The sequence below is a fragment of the Hemitrygon akajei genome, chromosome 3 (genome assembly GCF_048418815.1).
Source record: "Hemitrygon akajei chromosome 3, sHemAka1.3, whole genome shotgun sequence".
Taxonomy (NCBI): domain Eukaryota; kingdom Metazoa; phylum Chordata; class Chondrichthyes; order Myliobatiformes; family Dasyatidae; genus Hemitrygon; species Hemitrygon akajei.
This window is the reverse complement of record NC_133126.1, coordinates 27437249-27453332: the sequence shown is the minus strand read 5'-3', so window position 1 is coordinate 27453332 and position 16084 is coordinate 27437249. Positions and strand designations below refer to the sequence as shown.

Genomic DNA, 16084 nt, shown 5'->3' with positions numbered 1-16084 from the left:
ACAGAATTGCTTCCTTTTGTCTTTCACATCATTCTCTGTAAACTCCAGAGACTGTTATGCGTGAAAATCCCAGATCTGTAATTTGAGATATTTAAACCAACAAACATTCCACAGTCAAAGTCACTTATATCACATTTCTTCCCTATTCTGATGTTTGGTCTGAACACCAAATGAACCTCTTGACCATGTCTGCATGCTTCTATGCATTGAGTTGCTGCCACATGATTGGCAAAGTAGACATTTGCAATAACGAGCGGTTGTATTAAGAATTAGGTACTAGACGGCATAGTTGTAGAAAGAGTTGAATGATTAATAGTTGACATCGTTTGCAATACGCGTTATCTTTAACCTGCCCTTTTCCCTTCATTAGTGTTCCTCGCATATAACTTCAACAACAAGACAGTAGCCAGATGTGCTTGATCAAAATCTGGGATGGAATGCTCTGATCAAAAAATATCAGTTTGTTTTGAGATGGGATTTGAAGCTACAAGCAGGAAGAAAGGGTCAATAGCTCTAGGGTAAACAATGAACCTTGCAAGTTTGTGGACCACTCGATATCATGAATGGATATCAAGGTTGGACTAATAAGATTCAAGACTCAAAATTGTTTATTGTCATTCATCAGCACACGAGTGTAAAGGAGGATAAAATATTGTTACTCTGATCCAATGCAGCATTTAAAAAATCTACATAAGGAACACAATCATTGAGCATGAACTTTACCTCTGCTCCTGCAAAACAACAAATTTCACGACATCAGTGATGATAAACCTGATTCGGCTTTTTAAAAAGCTCAGCAAAAGTCTTGAGCACGTGTAAAAAAAATTATGTAAAGCAATGATGCATTAAAAATAATGCAATTAAAAAGTTCTAAATTCCTATAATCAGATCATTATTTGGTGCGATCACACTTTGCCTTTAAAACTGTATAAATTCTCTTAGGTACACTGTTGAGCATTTTTATAAGAACATCAACTGGTAGGTTGTTGCAAGCATCTTCAGATTCAGATTAAGTTTATTGTCATTTAGAAACCACAAATGCAATGCAGTTAAAAAATGAGACAACTTTCCTCCAGAATGATATCACAAAAGCACATGACAAAACAGACTGAAGAACTTGTCGCAATTCTTCTGCAGACTGTGGCTATCTCGCTTGCTTCTGTCTTTCCAGGTGATCCCAGACAGTTTCAACGATGTTGAGCTCAGGGCTCTGTGGAGGCCATACCATCTGTTGCAGAACTCCTCGTTCTCCTTTTCACTGAAGGTAGTTCTTTATGACCTTGGCCATGTATTTGGTGTCACTGCTCTGTTGCAGAATGAAGTTGGGGCCAGTCAGATACCTCCCTGATGGTATTGCGTAATGGATGAGAATCTGTTTGTACTTCTCAGCATTGAGGATTCCATTAATTCTGACCAGATTACCAACTCCATTTTCAGAAATGTAGCCCCAAACCTGCAGGGAATCTCCACTGTTCTTCACTGTTGGCTGCAGACACTCATCCACGTCACATTCTCCAGTGCTTCAAAGGACAAATTATCTCCTGTTTGAGCTAAACATTCCAAAATCTTGACTCCTCAGTCCAAAATGCTTACTGCCATTGTTCAGCACCTAAGAAATTTGTGTTTTTGTGTGTAGGTGAGTCTCTTGGCTTGGTTTCCACTTCAAGGGAATGGCTTTTGGGCAGCAACTCTTCCAAGAAGACTACTTGTGATAAGACTTCTCCATACTGTAGAGATGTGTACTCGGGTTCCGGTGGTTTCTCTGAGATTAGAGCTGATAACTGCGCTGGACTTCTTCTGATTTAGAAGGGACATCAGTTTGATGTCTCCCTCGTCTTTTGCACTCAGTTTCAGTGGCCGACCACTATGTTTCTGTTCCTCAACTTTGCCTGTTTCTTTGTGCTTCTTCAGATGAGCTTGGACAACACATCTTGAAACTCCTGTCTGCCATGAAATTTCTACTTGGAATGACCATCTTGTGCCTTGTTGCTATCTCACTCTTGCCATGGTATAAAAATTGATGGTTTGAAGGTTAAACTATCACATCTGCCACGCCCTCACTTTTTAATTTGGTTGTCCTTTGTCAATTTTGATTGTTTCTTCAGCCGTTTCAATTAATCAGTTTAGTTCATTCAACTCACTAGCACCTGTTCGTTATCTTTGTTTAGTCACGCACTGGGCAATATACCTTCCCCTGGGCAGTTAATCTGATCAATCATTCTAGTTAACCCTTCCACCCCCTCTGTCTATTATCCCTGACACTGCATTGCACTGTAAGCACTTTAAGCAATTTATAATGCTACTTACAATGTAAATACAAGCTGGTATTTATGTACTTATACACATTTTATTCCATACCTGTACCTTAACCTCTGTTGGATCCATCAGTTTAATTCTTAGATTTGACTGCTTAACTGTTACTTTCTTCACAGTTTAACAGTTAATTATCTGCTTGTATTTTAAGTAATTCTTGTATGCATATAAGAGTTTAATATGCCTCTTGTGGCTATATAAAGTATAATTCTGTAAGCTCTGGAAGTTCTTGAATAAGAACTTGGCATTACAGTAGAGAAGCTGGGGTTACTCAATATGAGTCATACTATTCATACTAATATGCATTATCATAATTTATATCCTTTTTTACTGGTTTAAAGATGATTATAACTTATGAAACATCAAAAGGTACAGAATATATTCTTCAAAGTATTAATAAGATTATGTCATGGTTAGGCAGATTGATCGTGTGGATAGTCAGAGGCTTTTTCCCAGGGCTGAAATGGTTGCCGCAAGAGGACACAGGTTTAAGGTGCTGGGGAGTAGGTACAGAGGAGATGTCAAGGGTAAGTTTTTTACTCAGAGAGTGGTGAGTCTGTGGAATGGTCTGCCGGTAACAGTGGTGGAGGCGGATATGATAGGGTCTTTTAAGAGACTTCTGAATAGGTACGTGGAACTTAGAAAAATAGAGGGCTATAGGTAAGCCTAGTAACTTCTAAGGTAGGGATGTGTTTGGCACAAATTTGTGGGCCAAAGGCCTGTATTATGCTGTAGGTTTTCTGTGTTTCTATGTTACTGGCTTCTGCTCCTTTTTCCCTCACTCTATAAGCAATGAATAAAATGACTGTGAAGCAACAAGTTTTGTGCCTCTTTCCTGACTTCTGAAAGAATCTTGGACTTAAACTCTAGAATCCAACAAGTGCCATAGTTGGCAGGATTGCATGCAACAAAAGGGGTAAGAACTTCCTCGTATGTTCCAAATTGTCTGAGCAAAAACTTATTTCTGTCTTCTACGTCATCAGATAGGAGATGGGAGAGGGGAACTGCTAGGTTGCTATTTTAAAAATAGATCTTTAAAGAAGAAATGCAATATGACAGAGCCACATGCAAACTGATAGAGCATGTACACAAGCCAGTACGAAAAGTAAATTTGTATAAGCAGTGCAGCATGAATAAAAAGATAATAAATTCTTGTGAACCAGTAGAGTGTATAAGAAGACTTAAATACATGTTCGCTAGCAGAGCATGGGGAAAAAGAAATAAGTTCGGGTTGCAGGACAACTTATTAAAATTTTGGCTGCAAACTTAATATCTCAAGATTGCAGTCAAAATAATAAAAAGTACAAATGAATTAAGATTGAATCAAAACAATGGCCAAAGTTGCAAAACCAACTACAGGATCTCCAGTTACATGGGAACATACCGAGGGTTTGAGTTCCTACTTGAATAAAACATTCTGGTGTGCTAGGTTAATACGAGAATCTGGATGGAATGTTCCATCTAATGCAACGTGGCTCTTGGATGGTATTATGAAAGTTTGAGGTAAGATCCAGAAATAAGATTTAGAAATAAGACCTCATGGTCAGTTTGATCAAACGTGTGAGCAATTGAAAGAGTTAACAGGTCTAACAAAGTCTTTTACAATCGAAAGAAATATGAAACTTGTGACAAACTACAAAAACAGCATGAAAGAGACAGTAAGATTTCTAAAGTGCAAATCTGTGTAGTAACCAATAAAAAACAAAATAACAGCATGGTAATTTAATTGAAGTGCATTGTGCAGAGCTCAGAAGTGAACTGAAACAAAATGGAAAAGCACAACCGTGACTTCAAGTGACACTACTTCCGAAGCTCCACCTGAGAAATTGCAGCTCACATCGAATAACCTTCCTAAAGAAAACCACCATCTGAACTCCAGAAAATTATAGCCTATATCAGAGAGACCCCAGAGACAGCAACACCATTGGAACTCTGAGGAATTACAGGATGGGAATGATATGGAATCTACAGCAGTCTCCTAGCCACTCAAGTGAGGATAGCAGTGATGATGGAACATTAAGATTGACAGCTATGTCACAGATTGTTCCAATAAAGACCAAGGGAGCAGAGAAATGCAGAACTGAAGATAAACCCATTGTTAATCAATGTGTTGAAAAGCAAATGGCAGAACCATCCACTATTGCTCAACCACTCAACAATCTGCTGAAGGACAGTAGGTGCTCAGATAATGATGTGACTCTTACTGAAGAACAACTGAAAGTATTACAAACTTTAAAGGTTACACCATGTACTACCCCTGCATTAAGAATCCCTGATATAGGTAGACCATTCACCCTGCATGTCAACGAGAAACACATGATGGCAGCCTTAACTCAAGAACATGGACACCAATGTCATGTTGATTATTACTCTGCCAAAGATCTGATTCTATACATTGATGGCTCCTCAACAATTGAGAGGGGAATTCGAATGATTGTTTCTGAAACTGAAATGCTGGTATCAGGAAGCATGGCTCCCTGTACCTCCGTGCAACAGACAGAACTAAAAGCTTTGATTGAAGCCTGTAAGAAGGCAGAAGGAAGATCAGTTAATGTCTACACTGATTCTTAATCAGCTTTTGGAGTCATTCATGACTGTAAATTTCAGGAGACAGAAGATTTCTTATGGCTGTAGGAACCCCATTCAAGAATGGCCAACTAGTACAAAAACTCATGGATCTCATACAACTGCCGTCAAAAGTGGTTGTATTAAAACGTAAAAGCCACTCCAAAATGACAACAATAGAAAGCCATGGAAATGCATTCGTGAACGAAGTTGATAAAAGAAGTACCAAGAATATATGCAGTAAACCTGACAGCTGGAAATATGGAAACAAAGTTGAACTCCATATCTCAGACGAACATACAAGATCACCTGGCACAGCAAATGGACTCACTGGATTGCAAAAGATGATCAAAAGATTCTCCCAATGGTGGTGGAATTTATAGCTCAGGGCAGAAGCTTGACAAATGTTTGAAAGATGCATGAAATGCCAGAAAGCAAATCCTGGAGCAGTACCACAATTAAATGCTCCTGACCCACCTGGTCCAAGTGGACCACATTTCTTTACCGAAGTGTCGAAGATACTCAGACATGAAAGTGATAGTGGACAAGTTTTCAAGCTGTGTGGAAACTATTCCAGCAAAGAAAGCTACTGCCACACACACAGCAACATCTCTAATCAAGGACTATATTCCAGGATGGGGATTACTGTGTCACATTGACTCTGACTAAGGAACACATTTCACTGGAATAATGTTGACTGATGAACATTGAATGGTCTTTCCAATGTCCACATCATTCAGACTAAGTATCATGAGGAAGATGTACCATGGCCTACAGTTCTTCCTGTGGCCTTGTGGAGTATCTGAGTAACCCCATACAAAAAAACTAATCTATGTCCATTCAAGGAGGTAACTATGTCACTACCAGGGGCCCTCGATCTCAGAGAGGCTGATATACACGTTATGGCAGATAATTTTGTTAATTATTGTGTGAAATTAACTCAAGCTGTACAGTCTGCTTCTCAACAGGTTTCTGCCACTTGGAGTGTCCAACAGAAGGACAGAACCTGATTCTTGGTAGTGGGTCCTGATTAAGAAACTGCATAAGAAATCACTGGGAGTTCGATGGGAAAGTCCTTATCAAGTGCTGTTGATTACCAACTCAGGAGTGCAAGTAGAAGATGAAATTAAGTGGATACATGCCAGCCACTGCAAGCGAGCTACTGTGGTATCTATCCAACAAGGACAATAAGCTCTGTGGTTAGTGTGTTAGTAAACACTTATAATAAGCAAATGCTCTGAGAAGCTGGTCAAGGACTACATCTGCAGCATGCTACCACCCACATTGGACCCCCTACAATTCACCTACCGACACAACCAACTGACAGATGATGCAATAGCCACAGCTCTTCACACTGTCCTTACACATCTGGAGAAGAGGGATGCTTATGTGAAAATGCTGTTCTTGGACTACAGTTCAGCATTCAAAACCATAATTCCCTTCAGGCTCGACAAGAAGCTCAGAGACCTCGGCCTTCATCCTACCTTGTGTAGCTGGATCCTGCATTTCCTGTCGATTGCCGGCAGGGGTGGTAATAAGAGTGGGCTCCCTCACCTCTACCCCTTTGACCCTCAACACAGGTGCCCCTCAGGGCTGTGTCCTAAGCCCCCTCCTTTACTCCTTGTATACCCATGACTGTGTTGCCACCCACAGCTTCAATCTGCCAATTAAATTTGCTGACGACTACACTGATTAGCCTAATCTCAAATAATAATGAGGCAGCCTATGTCGTGGTTTCTCATGCCCCACAAACGACCAGGAGACGCAGAAGATTCTTCAAGAAGTATTAAACTTTAATTTGCAAATCAAAGCTGAGACAGTCATTGAGCTAGTCGCCGATTGCCCACCGATCCTTGTACATAGCATTTTTAATAGCAATCTCCTGGTTTAGTTGCATTAGCATATCCAATCGGTCTACAGTTGCGTATCACAAGTACATCCGCCACTATTGTTTCTACCCATTGACTTAATCATGTTCTAATCTACATCTCTTAGCTACCTCTCATTAACACCCCATTATCTTCTACATTCTTAAGATTTCATTCTCCTACTAAATTGGATACATGCATAGCAAATAGCAAGCTCAAAGCTGACTACATAGTTTTGGTTACACAGCAAACAATGCAACTTTTATACTCCAATACCTACAGAGAAGAAGTCAGCACCCTGACACAGTGGTGTCAAGGAAACAATCTCTCCCTCAATGTCGCAAAAATAAAGGAGCTAATTGTGGACTAGAGGAGGAATGAAGACAGGTTAGCCCCTATTGACATCAATGGATCTGGGATTGAGAGGGTGAACAGCTTTAAATTCCTTGGTAGACGCATCACTGAGGGTTTCACGTGGTCTGTACATACCGGCTGTGTGGTGAAAAAGGCATAACAACACCTCTTTCACTTCAGAAGCTTGGTGTGGGCCCCCCAAATCCTAAGAACTTTCTATAGAGCCATTGAGAGCATCCTGAGTGGCTGCATCACTGCCACTCAAGGGAACTGTACTTCCCTTGATCGCAGGACTCTTAGATAGATAGATACTTTATTCATCCCCATGGGGAAATTCAACTTTTTTTCCAATGTCCCATACACTTGTTGTAGCAAAACTAATTACATACAATACTTAACTCAGTAAAAAATATAATATGCATCTAAATCACTATCTCAAAAAGCATTAATAATAGCTTTTAAAAAGTTCTTAAGTCCTGGCGGTTGAATTGTAAAGCCTAATGGCATTGGGGAGTATTGACCTCTTCATCCTGTCTGAGGAGCATTGCATCGATAGTAACCTGTCGCTGAAACTGCTTCTCTGTCTCTGGATGGTGCTATGTAGAGGATGTTCAGAGTTTTCCATAATTGACCGTAGCCTACTCAGCGCCCTTCGCTCAGCTACCGATGTTAAACTCTCCAGTACTTTGCCCACGACAGAGCCCGCCTTCCTTACCAGCTTATTAAGACATGAGGCGTCCCTCTTCTTAATGCTTCCTCCCCAACACGCCACCACAAAGAAGAGGGCGCTCTCCACAACTGACCTATAGAACATCTTCAGCATCTCACTACAGACATTGAATACAGCCAACCTTCTAAGGAAGTACAGTCGACTCTGTGCCTTCCTGCACAAGGCATCTGTGTTGGCAGTCCAGTCTAGCTTCTCGTCTAACTGTACTCCCAGATACTTGTAGGTCTTAACCTGCTCCACACATTCTCCATTAATGATCACTGGCTCCATATGAGGCCTAGATCTCCTAAAGTCCACCACCATCTCCTTGGTCTTGGTGATATTGAGACGCAGGTAGTTTGAGTTGCACCATATCACAAAGTCCTGTATCAGTTTCCTATACTCCTCCTCCTGTCCATTCCTGACACTCCCCACTATGGCCGGGTCATCAGCGAACTTCTGCACATGGCAGGACTCCGAGTTATATTGGAAGTCTGATGTGTACAGGGTGAACAGGACCGGAGAGAGTACGGTTCCCTGCGGCGCTCCTGTGCTGCTGACCACCGTGTCAGACCTACAGTCTCCCAACCGCACATACTGAGGTCTATCTGTCAAGTAGTCCACTATCCAATCCACCATGTGAGAGTCTACTCCCATCTCCGTTAGTTTGTGCCTTAAGATCTTGGGCTCGATGGTGCAGAGAGTGGTGTGGATAGCCCAGCACATCTGTAGATATGAACTTCCCACTATTCAGGACAGTTCAAACACAGGTATGTAAAAAGGGCCCGAAGGATCATTTTGGACCTGAGTCACCCCAACCAGAAACTGTTCCAGCCACTACCATCCGGGAAACGGTACCGCAGCATTAAAGCCAGGACCAACAGGCTCTGGGACAGCTTCTTCTACCAGGCCATCAGACAGATTAATTCATGCTGTCACAACAGTATTTCTGTGTTATATTGACTATCCTGTTGTACATACCATTTATTATAAATTGCACATTGCACGTTTAGACAGAAACGTAATGTAAAGATTTTTACTCATTTATATGAAGGATATAAGTAACGAAGTCAATTCAATTCACTTGGTTGCAACGCCTGTGCTGCCGGGTTACAATGAGCAAATCACTAACCAGCCAGAAGAACTTCAAGCTAATCAACAACTACTGGACACTATGAAGTTCATTCTAATATTATTAGTTGTTGTTATATTTTTGACAATTTTCCACTACTCATAATGTGACAAATGAGGTGATTCATAGTGTATATTTGTGAGTATCATGTGAATTTGCTGATGCTGTTAATGACTCTAGCTGTTGGGTATGTCAATATATATCATAAACTTCAAAATATTCACCAATGCTAGGCATTCCTGCAGATCAAGAACAAACATGCACCCTCTTCATTAAATATCCAAGCAATGGTGATGTTGACATTATTCCTGTGATTCATTCTTCTCAAGAGAGATGTAAATATATGATCGTGCCCCCCCCCACATATTGTGTTAAACTGGATCATTCGTGTAAATATAACCAATTTGTTGAATTGTAATATGTTTCTGATTGTCCATGAAAATCCCAGAGTCGTTACCCCATTTACGACAACATAAAACATAATTGCATGAACTATTCCAGTTGGTCAGATGGAGCTTGTCAGCCATGGTTAGCAGTTCATCTAGGAGAATGAAAACTGATCTCAAATTTCAGCTGATTTGTGGCTATACCGACTCACAGGGAAGGTTTCAGGAGTAAACCAAGAGGAAAAATCCAAAGCTGGAGTTCCTAAGGCAGTCCTACATAGATTTTGATGCTGACTGATGACTCTTGCAAAGCTGCTGATGCCAGTCTCTTCCATTCCTTTGGATTCATCAGCTGCGTGGACAACAGCTTGCTCTTCATGTCGTACTGTCCTGGTTTGTGTGTCAGAGAGCAAGGAAGCAATATCCATGGTCGACCCTGACCAACGGAGGGCCTCATGTAATCAGCATGATTTAGAGAATATTATATCTGACCTTATTTACGTCTTATCCTGGGATCCTATAATGTTTGTGACAAAGCTATTAAAACTTTTCATGTGTTCTCTATAAAAAGCTACCTTTTGCTTGAGTTCAGAAGGTACTATTCCAGTAGGGCATAGTTCATGCAGTTACACTTTACATTATTGTAAATGAGGTAATGACTCTGGAATTTTCATGGACAATCAGAAAAATATTACAATTCAACAAATTGCTATCAAGTAATAAGAAATGATCTAAGTTCATGGAACAATACATGCCTTTTGTATGAAAATGGAAGATGAACCTTTCTTCCATGTAATTGGTTGGAATGTTTTTCCTGCCATGAGACATACACACACTCTTTACCTTTACCTCCCAAGTCTAGAAGTAAACCAGACATTTCAGAAAGAGATTATTTTGAACCAATTTTATTCCCATTTTATGAAGTTGCAATGAGTATAAGAGAGAAGCTGCTGTAGCCTTAGAAAGATAAGCAATGACATTACTGAAGCCGTTAGAAAAGTTATAATTGAAATGGTCACCATGCGTCAGATGACCTTTCAAAATCATATGGTATGAGACCTTCTCTTAGCAGTTAAGTGGGGAATATGAGCAGTTATAGGCCAGGAGTGTTGTACTTGACATATCTGAAGACATGAAGACATAACTAATTTGGCTGATCACATTCATAAAGAAGCAGCTAAAATACATCAATCTGAAGGATGGCATTTCTTTGAATGGATTAATTTAAGTCTCAGAAGCTGGGGTTAATATTCATACTAATGTGCTTTATCATATTTTACATTTTTTACTCGTTTAAATGCAATCATTAATGGTTCAAACTTACATAAGTGTACCTACTAATCTGCTTAACCATGACATAATCCTATGAATACTTTGAAGAATATATACCCTTTGATGTTTCATAGCATAAGTAGTTTTTAAATTATTTTATTCTTAGCACAGTTACCACAAGTTTTTCTGCCTCTGAAATTTCAGATGTAATGATTCTAAAGGATTGATTTAGAATCAAAGGGGATTGGTAGCTCTGACTGTTTAGTTCTTGAATTAGAATGTTTTAATGTTATATTCTTCTGCAGTTTGACAGTTATCTGCTTGTATTTTAAGCAGTTCTTATATGCATACAACAGTTTTAATTGCCTCTAGTGGCTATAGAAACTATAATTCTGTAAAGTTCTGAAAGTTTCTTTGTTCTGCATTACTTGAATAAGTGTTTTCTCATTAGTTAACTTGATATTGCAGTATTGAATGTGATTTCTGATTGATTGACTCTTATTTAGAAATTTGAATGGAATATTCCTTATTTTATGGATTTATAGCTAAGCACAAAGCAACTCCATCTTAGAATCTTAAGATTAATCTTCTTAGTATCTTAGTTTTGACTTTGAATATTCTGCTACTAGCTTCTACTCCTGTTTCTTTTGTTCTATAAGCACTTAATAAAATGACTGTGATTGTGTCTCTTACTTGATTTCTGAAAAAACCTTGAATTTAAACGCCAGAATCCAATACCACGCCAGAATCCAACGCCAGAATTTTGATATAATTCTTTATTTATAATTGCTTCTTATGCACATTGCACCAATACACCACAGCAGATTCCTGATCCAGTGCATGCAAATGTACAGTATATGGTGAATGAAGTTGATCCTTATGGTCTTATGAGTTATAGATTGGCACTTCTACCTCTTGTAAACAGGTTTTCCGTGTTATTCCTGGAGTTTAGTCAGGATCCACAGCCCATGATGCGATTGGTGAAGTCATTTGTGTCCTGATGAGTCTGTATAAGCCCAAAGGGCTGGAGACTGACTTTTATAATGGATGAAACCTCAGTGAAAGCTCAGGAGGTAGCAACATTCCTCACCTTCTTCAAATCTCTCATTAACAAGATGTTTTTGCCCAATGAACTGCCACTTACTGGATTTTTTTTTTGTTCATCGCACCATTCTCTGTAAATTCTGGAGTCTGTTGTGCATGAAAATCCCAGGAGATCAGCAGTTTCTGCAATACTCAAACCACCCTGTCTGTTACCACCAATTATTCCATGGTCTAAGTCGCTTAGATCATATTTCTTCCATTCTGATGTTTCGTCCAAACAGTAACTGAACTTCTTGACCATGCCTGCATGTTTTTATATACTGAGTTGTCATCACATAATCGGCTGGTTGGATATTTGCATTAACAAGCAGGTGTACAAATGTACCTATTAAAGTGGCCACCGAGTGTATTTTTTTAAAATGTATTGCACGGTTCTGCTGTTGTAAGAAAACATGTTTCATGATATACAGGGCCTATATAAAGTATTCACCCCTCTTTGGGAGTTTTCATGTTTTATTGTTTTACAACATTGAATTAAGACGATTTAATTTGGCTTTTTTTGACACTGATTAACATAAGAGGCTCCTTCACGTCAAAGTGAAAATAAATTTCTACAAATTGGTCTAAATTTATTACAGTTATTGAACACAAAATAATTGCATAATTACTCACCCCCTTCAAGTTAGTATTTAGTAGATGTCAGCATTACAGCCTTAAGTCTGTGTGATAGGTCTCTATCAGCTTTGCACATCTGGACATTGCAATTTTTCCTCATTCTTCTTTACAAAACTCTTCAAGCTCTGTCAGATTGCATGGGGATCATGACTGAACAGCTCTTTTCAAGTCCAGCCACAAATTCTCAATTGGATTGAGGTTTGGACTCTGACTTGGCTACTCCAAGACATTAACTTTGTTGCTTTTAAGTGTTATGAATGTGGAGCAAATCTGATGGGCAGAAGGGTCCCAAATCGCCAATGCCCGCCCCCCCCCCCTTTGAGAATCGCAAGATCGCTATTATTTTGGGTCTGAGACCCAGGAAATGAGAGAGATACACAGCATGCCAGGAAATGAGAGAGATACACATCATGTCAATAATGAGAGAGAGACACACAGAATACACAAGGTTTGGAATGTCTCCTGACATAAGTAGAATGGAACCACTGATTACTGCCATTGTCTCTTGGAGAAGGAATTGTGTATTGAGTACTGTACTATTCATTGAAACCCCTCAGGGGACAACCAGAGTAGTCTGGTTGAGGGATTGCATCATCCCAACCTGCTTGACATCTGAGACCCCGTGAGTGAGGATAAAAGAGGGTCTGGGGAACAACCCCTTGAGACGCACCAGGAGAAACGCTAGAAATCCAGTGACAGCGTTTTATAGCGAAAGCCGGTGGGAGCTCGTGTGCGTCCTCCCTTGCCTGGGGTGGCGGGCTCATCACGGAAGAACGGTTTAGCTAAAGGAGAGGTCACACGTGAACGGCCACGACAACGAGACACCTGACGGATCGAAATCATAAAGGAAAGTCGGCAAGTTTTTCTCTTTCTCTCTCTCTCTCCAACAATTGCAACCCAGCGACACCCAAACGACGGCAGCCTGTGTTAACTGCAGCAAACTTTATATTTCCATCAGACAATTCATTATCCCCTAGACAACGATAGAGCTTATTTCTTATTGATTATTATTATACCCGCACTTTTAGGTTTAGTATTGACGACGTATATTATCTGTATATTTGCATTTATATTATTTTTGTGTATTTTTGCTAATAAATACTGTTAAAAATAGTATCACCAGACTCCAACGGACGTCTCTATCTTTGCTGGTAAGTAACCCAGTTATGGGGTTCGTAACATAAGCAATTCCTGTGTAGCTTTGGCTTTATGCTTGAGGTCATTGTTTTGCTGTAAAACAAATCTTCTCTCAAGTCGCAGTTCTCTTGCAGACTGCATTAGGTTTTCCTCCAGGATTTCCCTGTATTTTGCTGCATTCATTTTACCCTCTGCCTTCACACTCAAGCCTTCCAGGGCCTGCTGCAGTGAAGCATCCCCACAGCATGATGCAGGCACCACCACGCATCATGGTAGGGATGGTGTGTTTTTGATGATGTGCGGCGTTTGGCTTATACCAAACATAGCATTTAGTCTGATGGCCAAAAAGCTCAATTTTGGTTTCTTCAGACCATAGAAACTTCTTCCAGCTGACTTCAGAGTCTCCCACATGCCTTCTTGCAAACTCTAGCCGAGATTTCATGTGAGTGCTTTTTCGACAGTGGCTTCTCTTTGCCTCTCTCCCATAAAGCTGTGACTGGTGAAGCACCAGTTGTTGTATGCAGTCTCTCCCATCCCAGCCACTGAAGCTTGTAACTCCTCCGAGTTGTCATAGGTCTCTTGGTGGCCTCCCTCACTAGTCCCCTTCTCACACGGTCAATCAGTTTCTGAGGATGGCCTGCTCTTGGCAGATTTACAGCTGTGCTATATTCTTTTCATGTCTTGATGATTGACTTAACTGCACTCAAAGGGATATTCAGTGACTTGGAAATGATCTTGTATCCATCTCTTGACTTGTGCTTTCCAATAACCTTTTCATGGAGTTGCTTGGAGAGTTCTTTTGTTTTCACGGTGTAGTTTCTGTCAGGATACTGACTCACCAGCAGTTGGACCTTCCAGATACAGGCGTATTTTTACTACAATCAATTGAAACACTTTGACTACACATGGTGATCTCCATTTAACTAATTATGTGACTTCTAACACCAATTGGCTGCACTAGTGATGAATTGGTGTGTTGTACTAAAAGGAGTGAGTACTTATGCAATTAATTAGTTTGTGTTTTATATTTGTAATTAATTTGGATCACTTTGTAGATATCTGTCTTCACTTTGACATGAAAGAGTTTTTTCTGTTGATCAGTGTAAAAGAACCTAAATTAAATCCACTGTGATTCATTGTTGTAAAACAATAAAACATGAAAACTTCGGGGGGGGGGGGGGTGAATACTTTTTATAGGCACTGTATGTCAACAGTATTAAAACCTGATCTGATTCAGATTCAGCAACTTTATAAGTTTGATGATAGTTTCAAAAATGTATTTTAAGTTATTTTGCTTAAATTTGCACCTGTAGATTAATTTCAGAATTTTGGAGCTGGATCTTAGCTACAATGAGTTTGGAAATAAAGGAGCAGAATCCTTGGGACACATGTTAGGTAAGCACTAACTTTACAGCTTTCATTTTGTGACTTAGCTTGCTCCTTCTTGAGTTCAAGAGCCATGAGGTAATGTTGTAGTTCTATAAAACTCAAGTTAAACCACACTGGCATTTGGAGTATTGTGAGCAGTTACAGACTTGTTAGCAAAGAAAGGATGTTCTAGCATCAGAGAGGGTCCAGAGGAAGTTTACAGTATGAGAGGAATCCCAGAAATGAAAAATTCATATACAAGGAGCGTTTGCTGGCTCTGGGCCTGTACTTACTGAAGAATGAGGTGGGGGACATCTCATTGAAACCTATAGAATATTGAAAAGCCTAGATAGCGTTTGTTTCCAATAGTGGAAACTATTGCTAGGACCACAGGGCACAACCTCAGAATGCAAGGATGTCCTTTTGGAACAGAGATAAAGAAAATTTCCTTCACCAGAAGAGGGTGGATCTGTGGAATTCATTGCCATAGATAGACATGGAAGCCAAGTCATTGGGCATATTTAAAAGGGATGTTGATGGGTTCTTGATTAATAAGGAGCTCAAAGGTTACAGGGAGAAGGCAGGTGAATGGGGTTGATCAGGATAATAAATCAGCCATGGTCAAATGGCAGAGCAGACTCGAAAGGCCTAACTCTGGTCCTATATCTTATGGTCACACTTGGAGTATTGTGTTCGGTTCATGTCACTTCATTATTGGAAGGAACTTAAGAGAGGGTGCAGAAAAGATTTATCAGGATGCAGCCTGGATTAATGAGCATGTTTTATGAGGATATGTTAGGTGAGCTCAGGCTTTTCTCTTTGCAGAGAAGGAGCATGAGAGTGGATTTGATCAAGGTTGAATAAGATAAATAGAACCATATATAGAGTGGACAGCCAGAGACTATCTCCCAGGGCGGAAATGGCTAATATGAGGGGGTATAATTTTAATATGACTGGAGGGAGGTATGGGGAGGATGCCAGAAGTAGTTTTTTTACAAACAGAGTAGTGGCTGTGTGGAACATGCTACCAGGGGTGGTGGCAGAAGCAGGTATATTAGGAACATTTAAGAAACTCCTAGTTAGGGACATGGATGCATTGAGAGCTATAGAGGAGGGAAGAGTTAGATTGATCTTGAAATAGGTTAAGATGTTGGCATAACATTGTGAGCCAAATGGCCTGTACTGTTGAATGTTCAATGCAATACAGACTTCTTTGCTGTAGATAAGAGGGTGAGGACAATATACACCTGTTCCACTCATC

At 40.0% G+C, this 16084-nt stretch overlaps 1 protein-coding gene across 1 annotated transcript in view; it reads left to right on the top strand.

The window, feature by feature from the left end:
• The first annotated feature begins 10347 nt into the window (after positions 1 to 10347).
• lrrc74a (leucine rich repeat containing 74A) overlaps positions 10348 to 16084 on the top strand; it is a 28515-nt gene continuing 22778 nt past the window's right edge. The window contains exons 1-2 of the mRNA XM_073037612.1: positions 10348 to 10377; positions 14769 to 14850. Of these exons, the coding sequence (XP_072893713.1) occupies positions 10348 to 10377; positions 14769 to 14850 (112 nt within the window). The remainder of the gene's footprint in view (positions 10378 to 14768; positions 14851 to 16084) is intronic.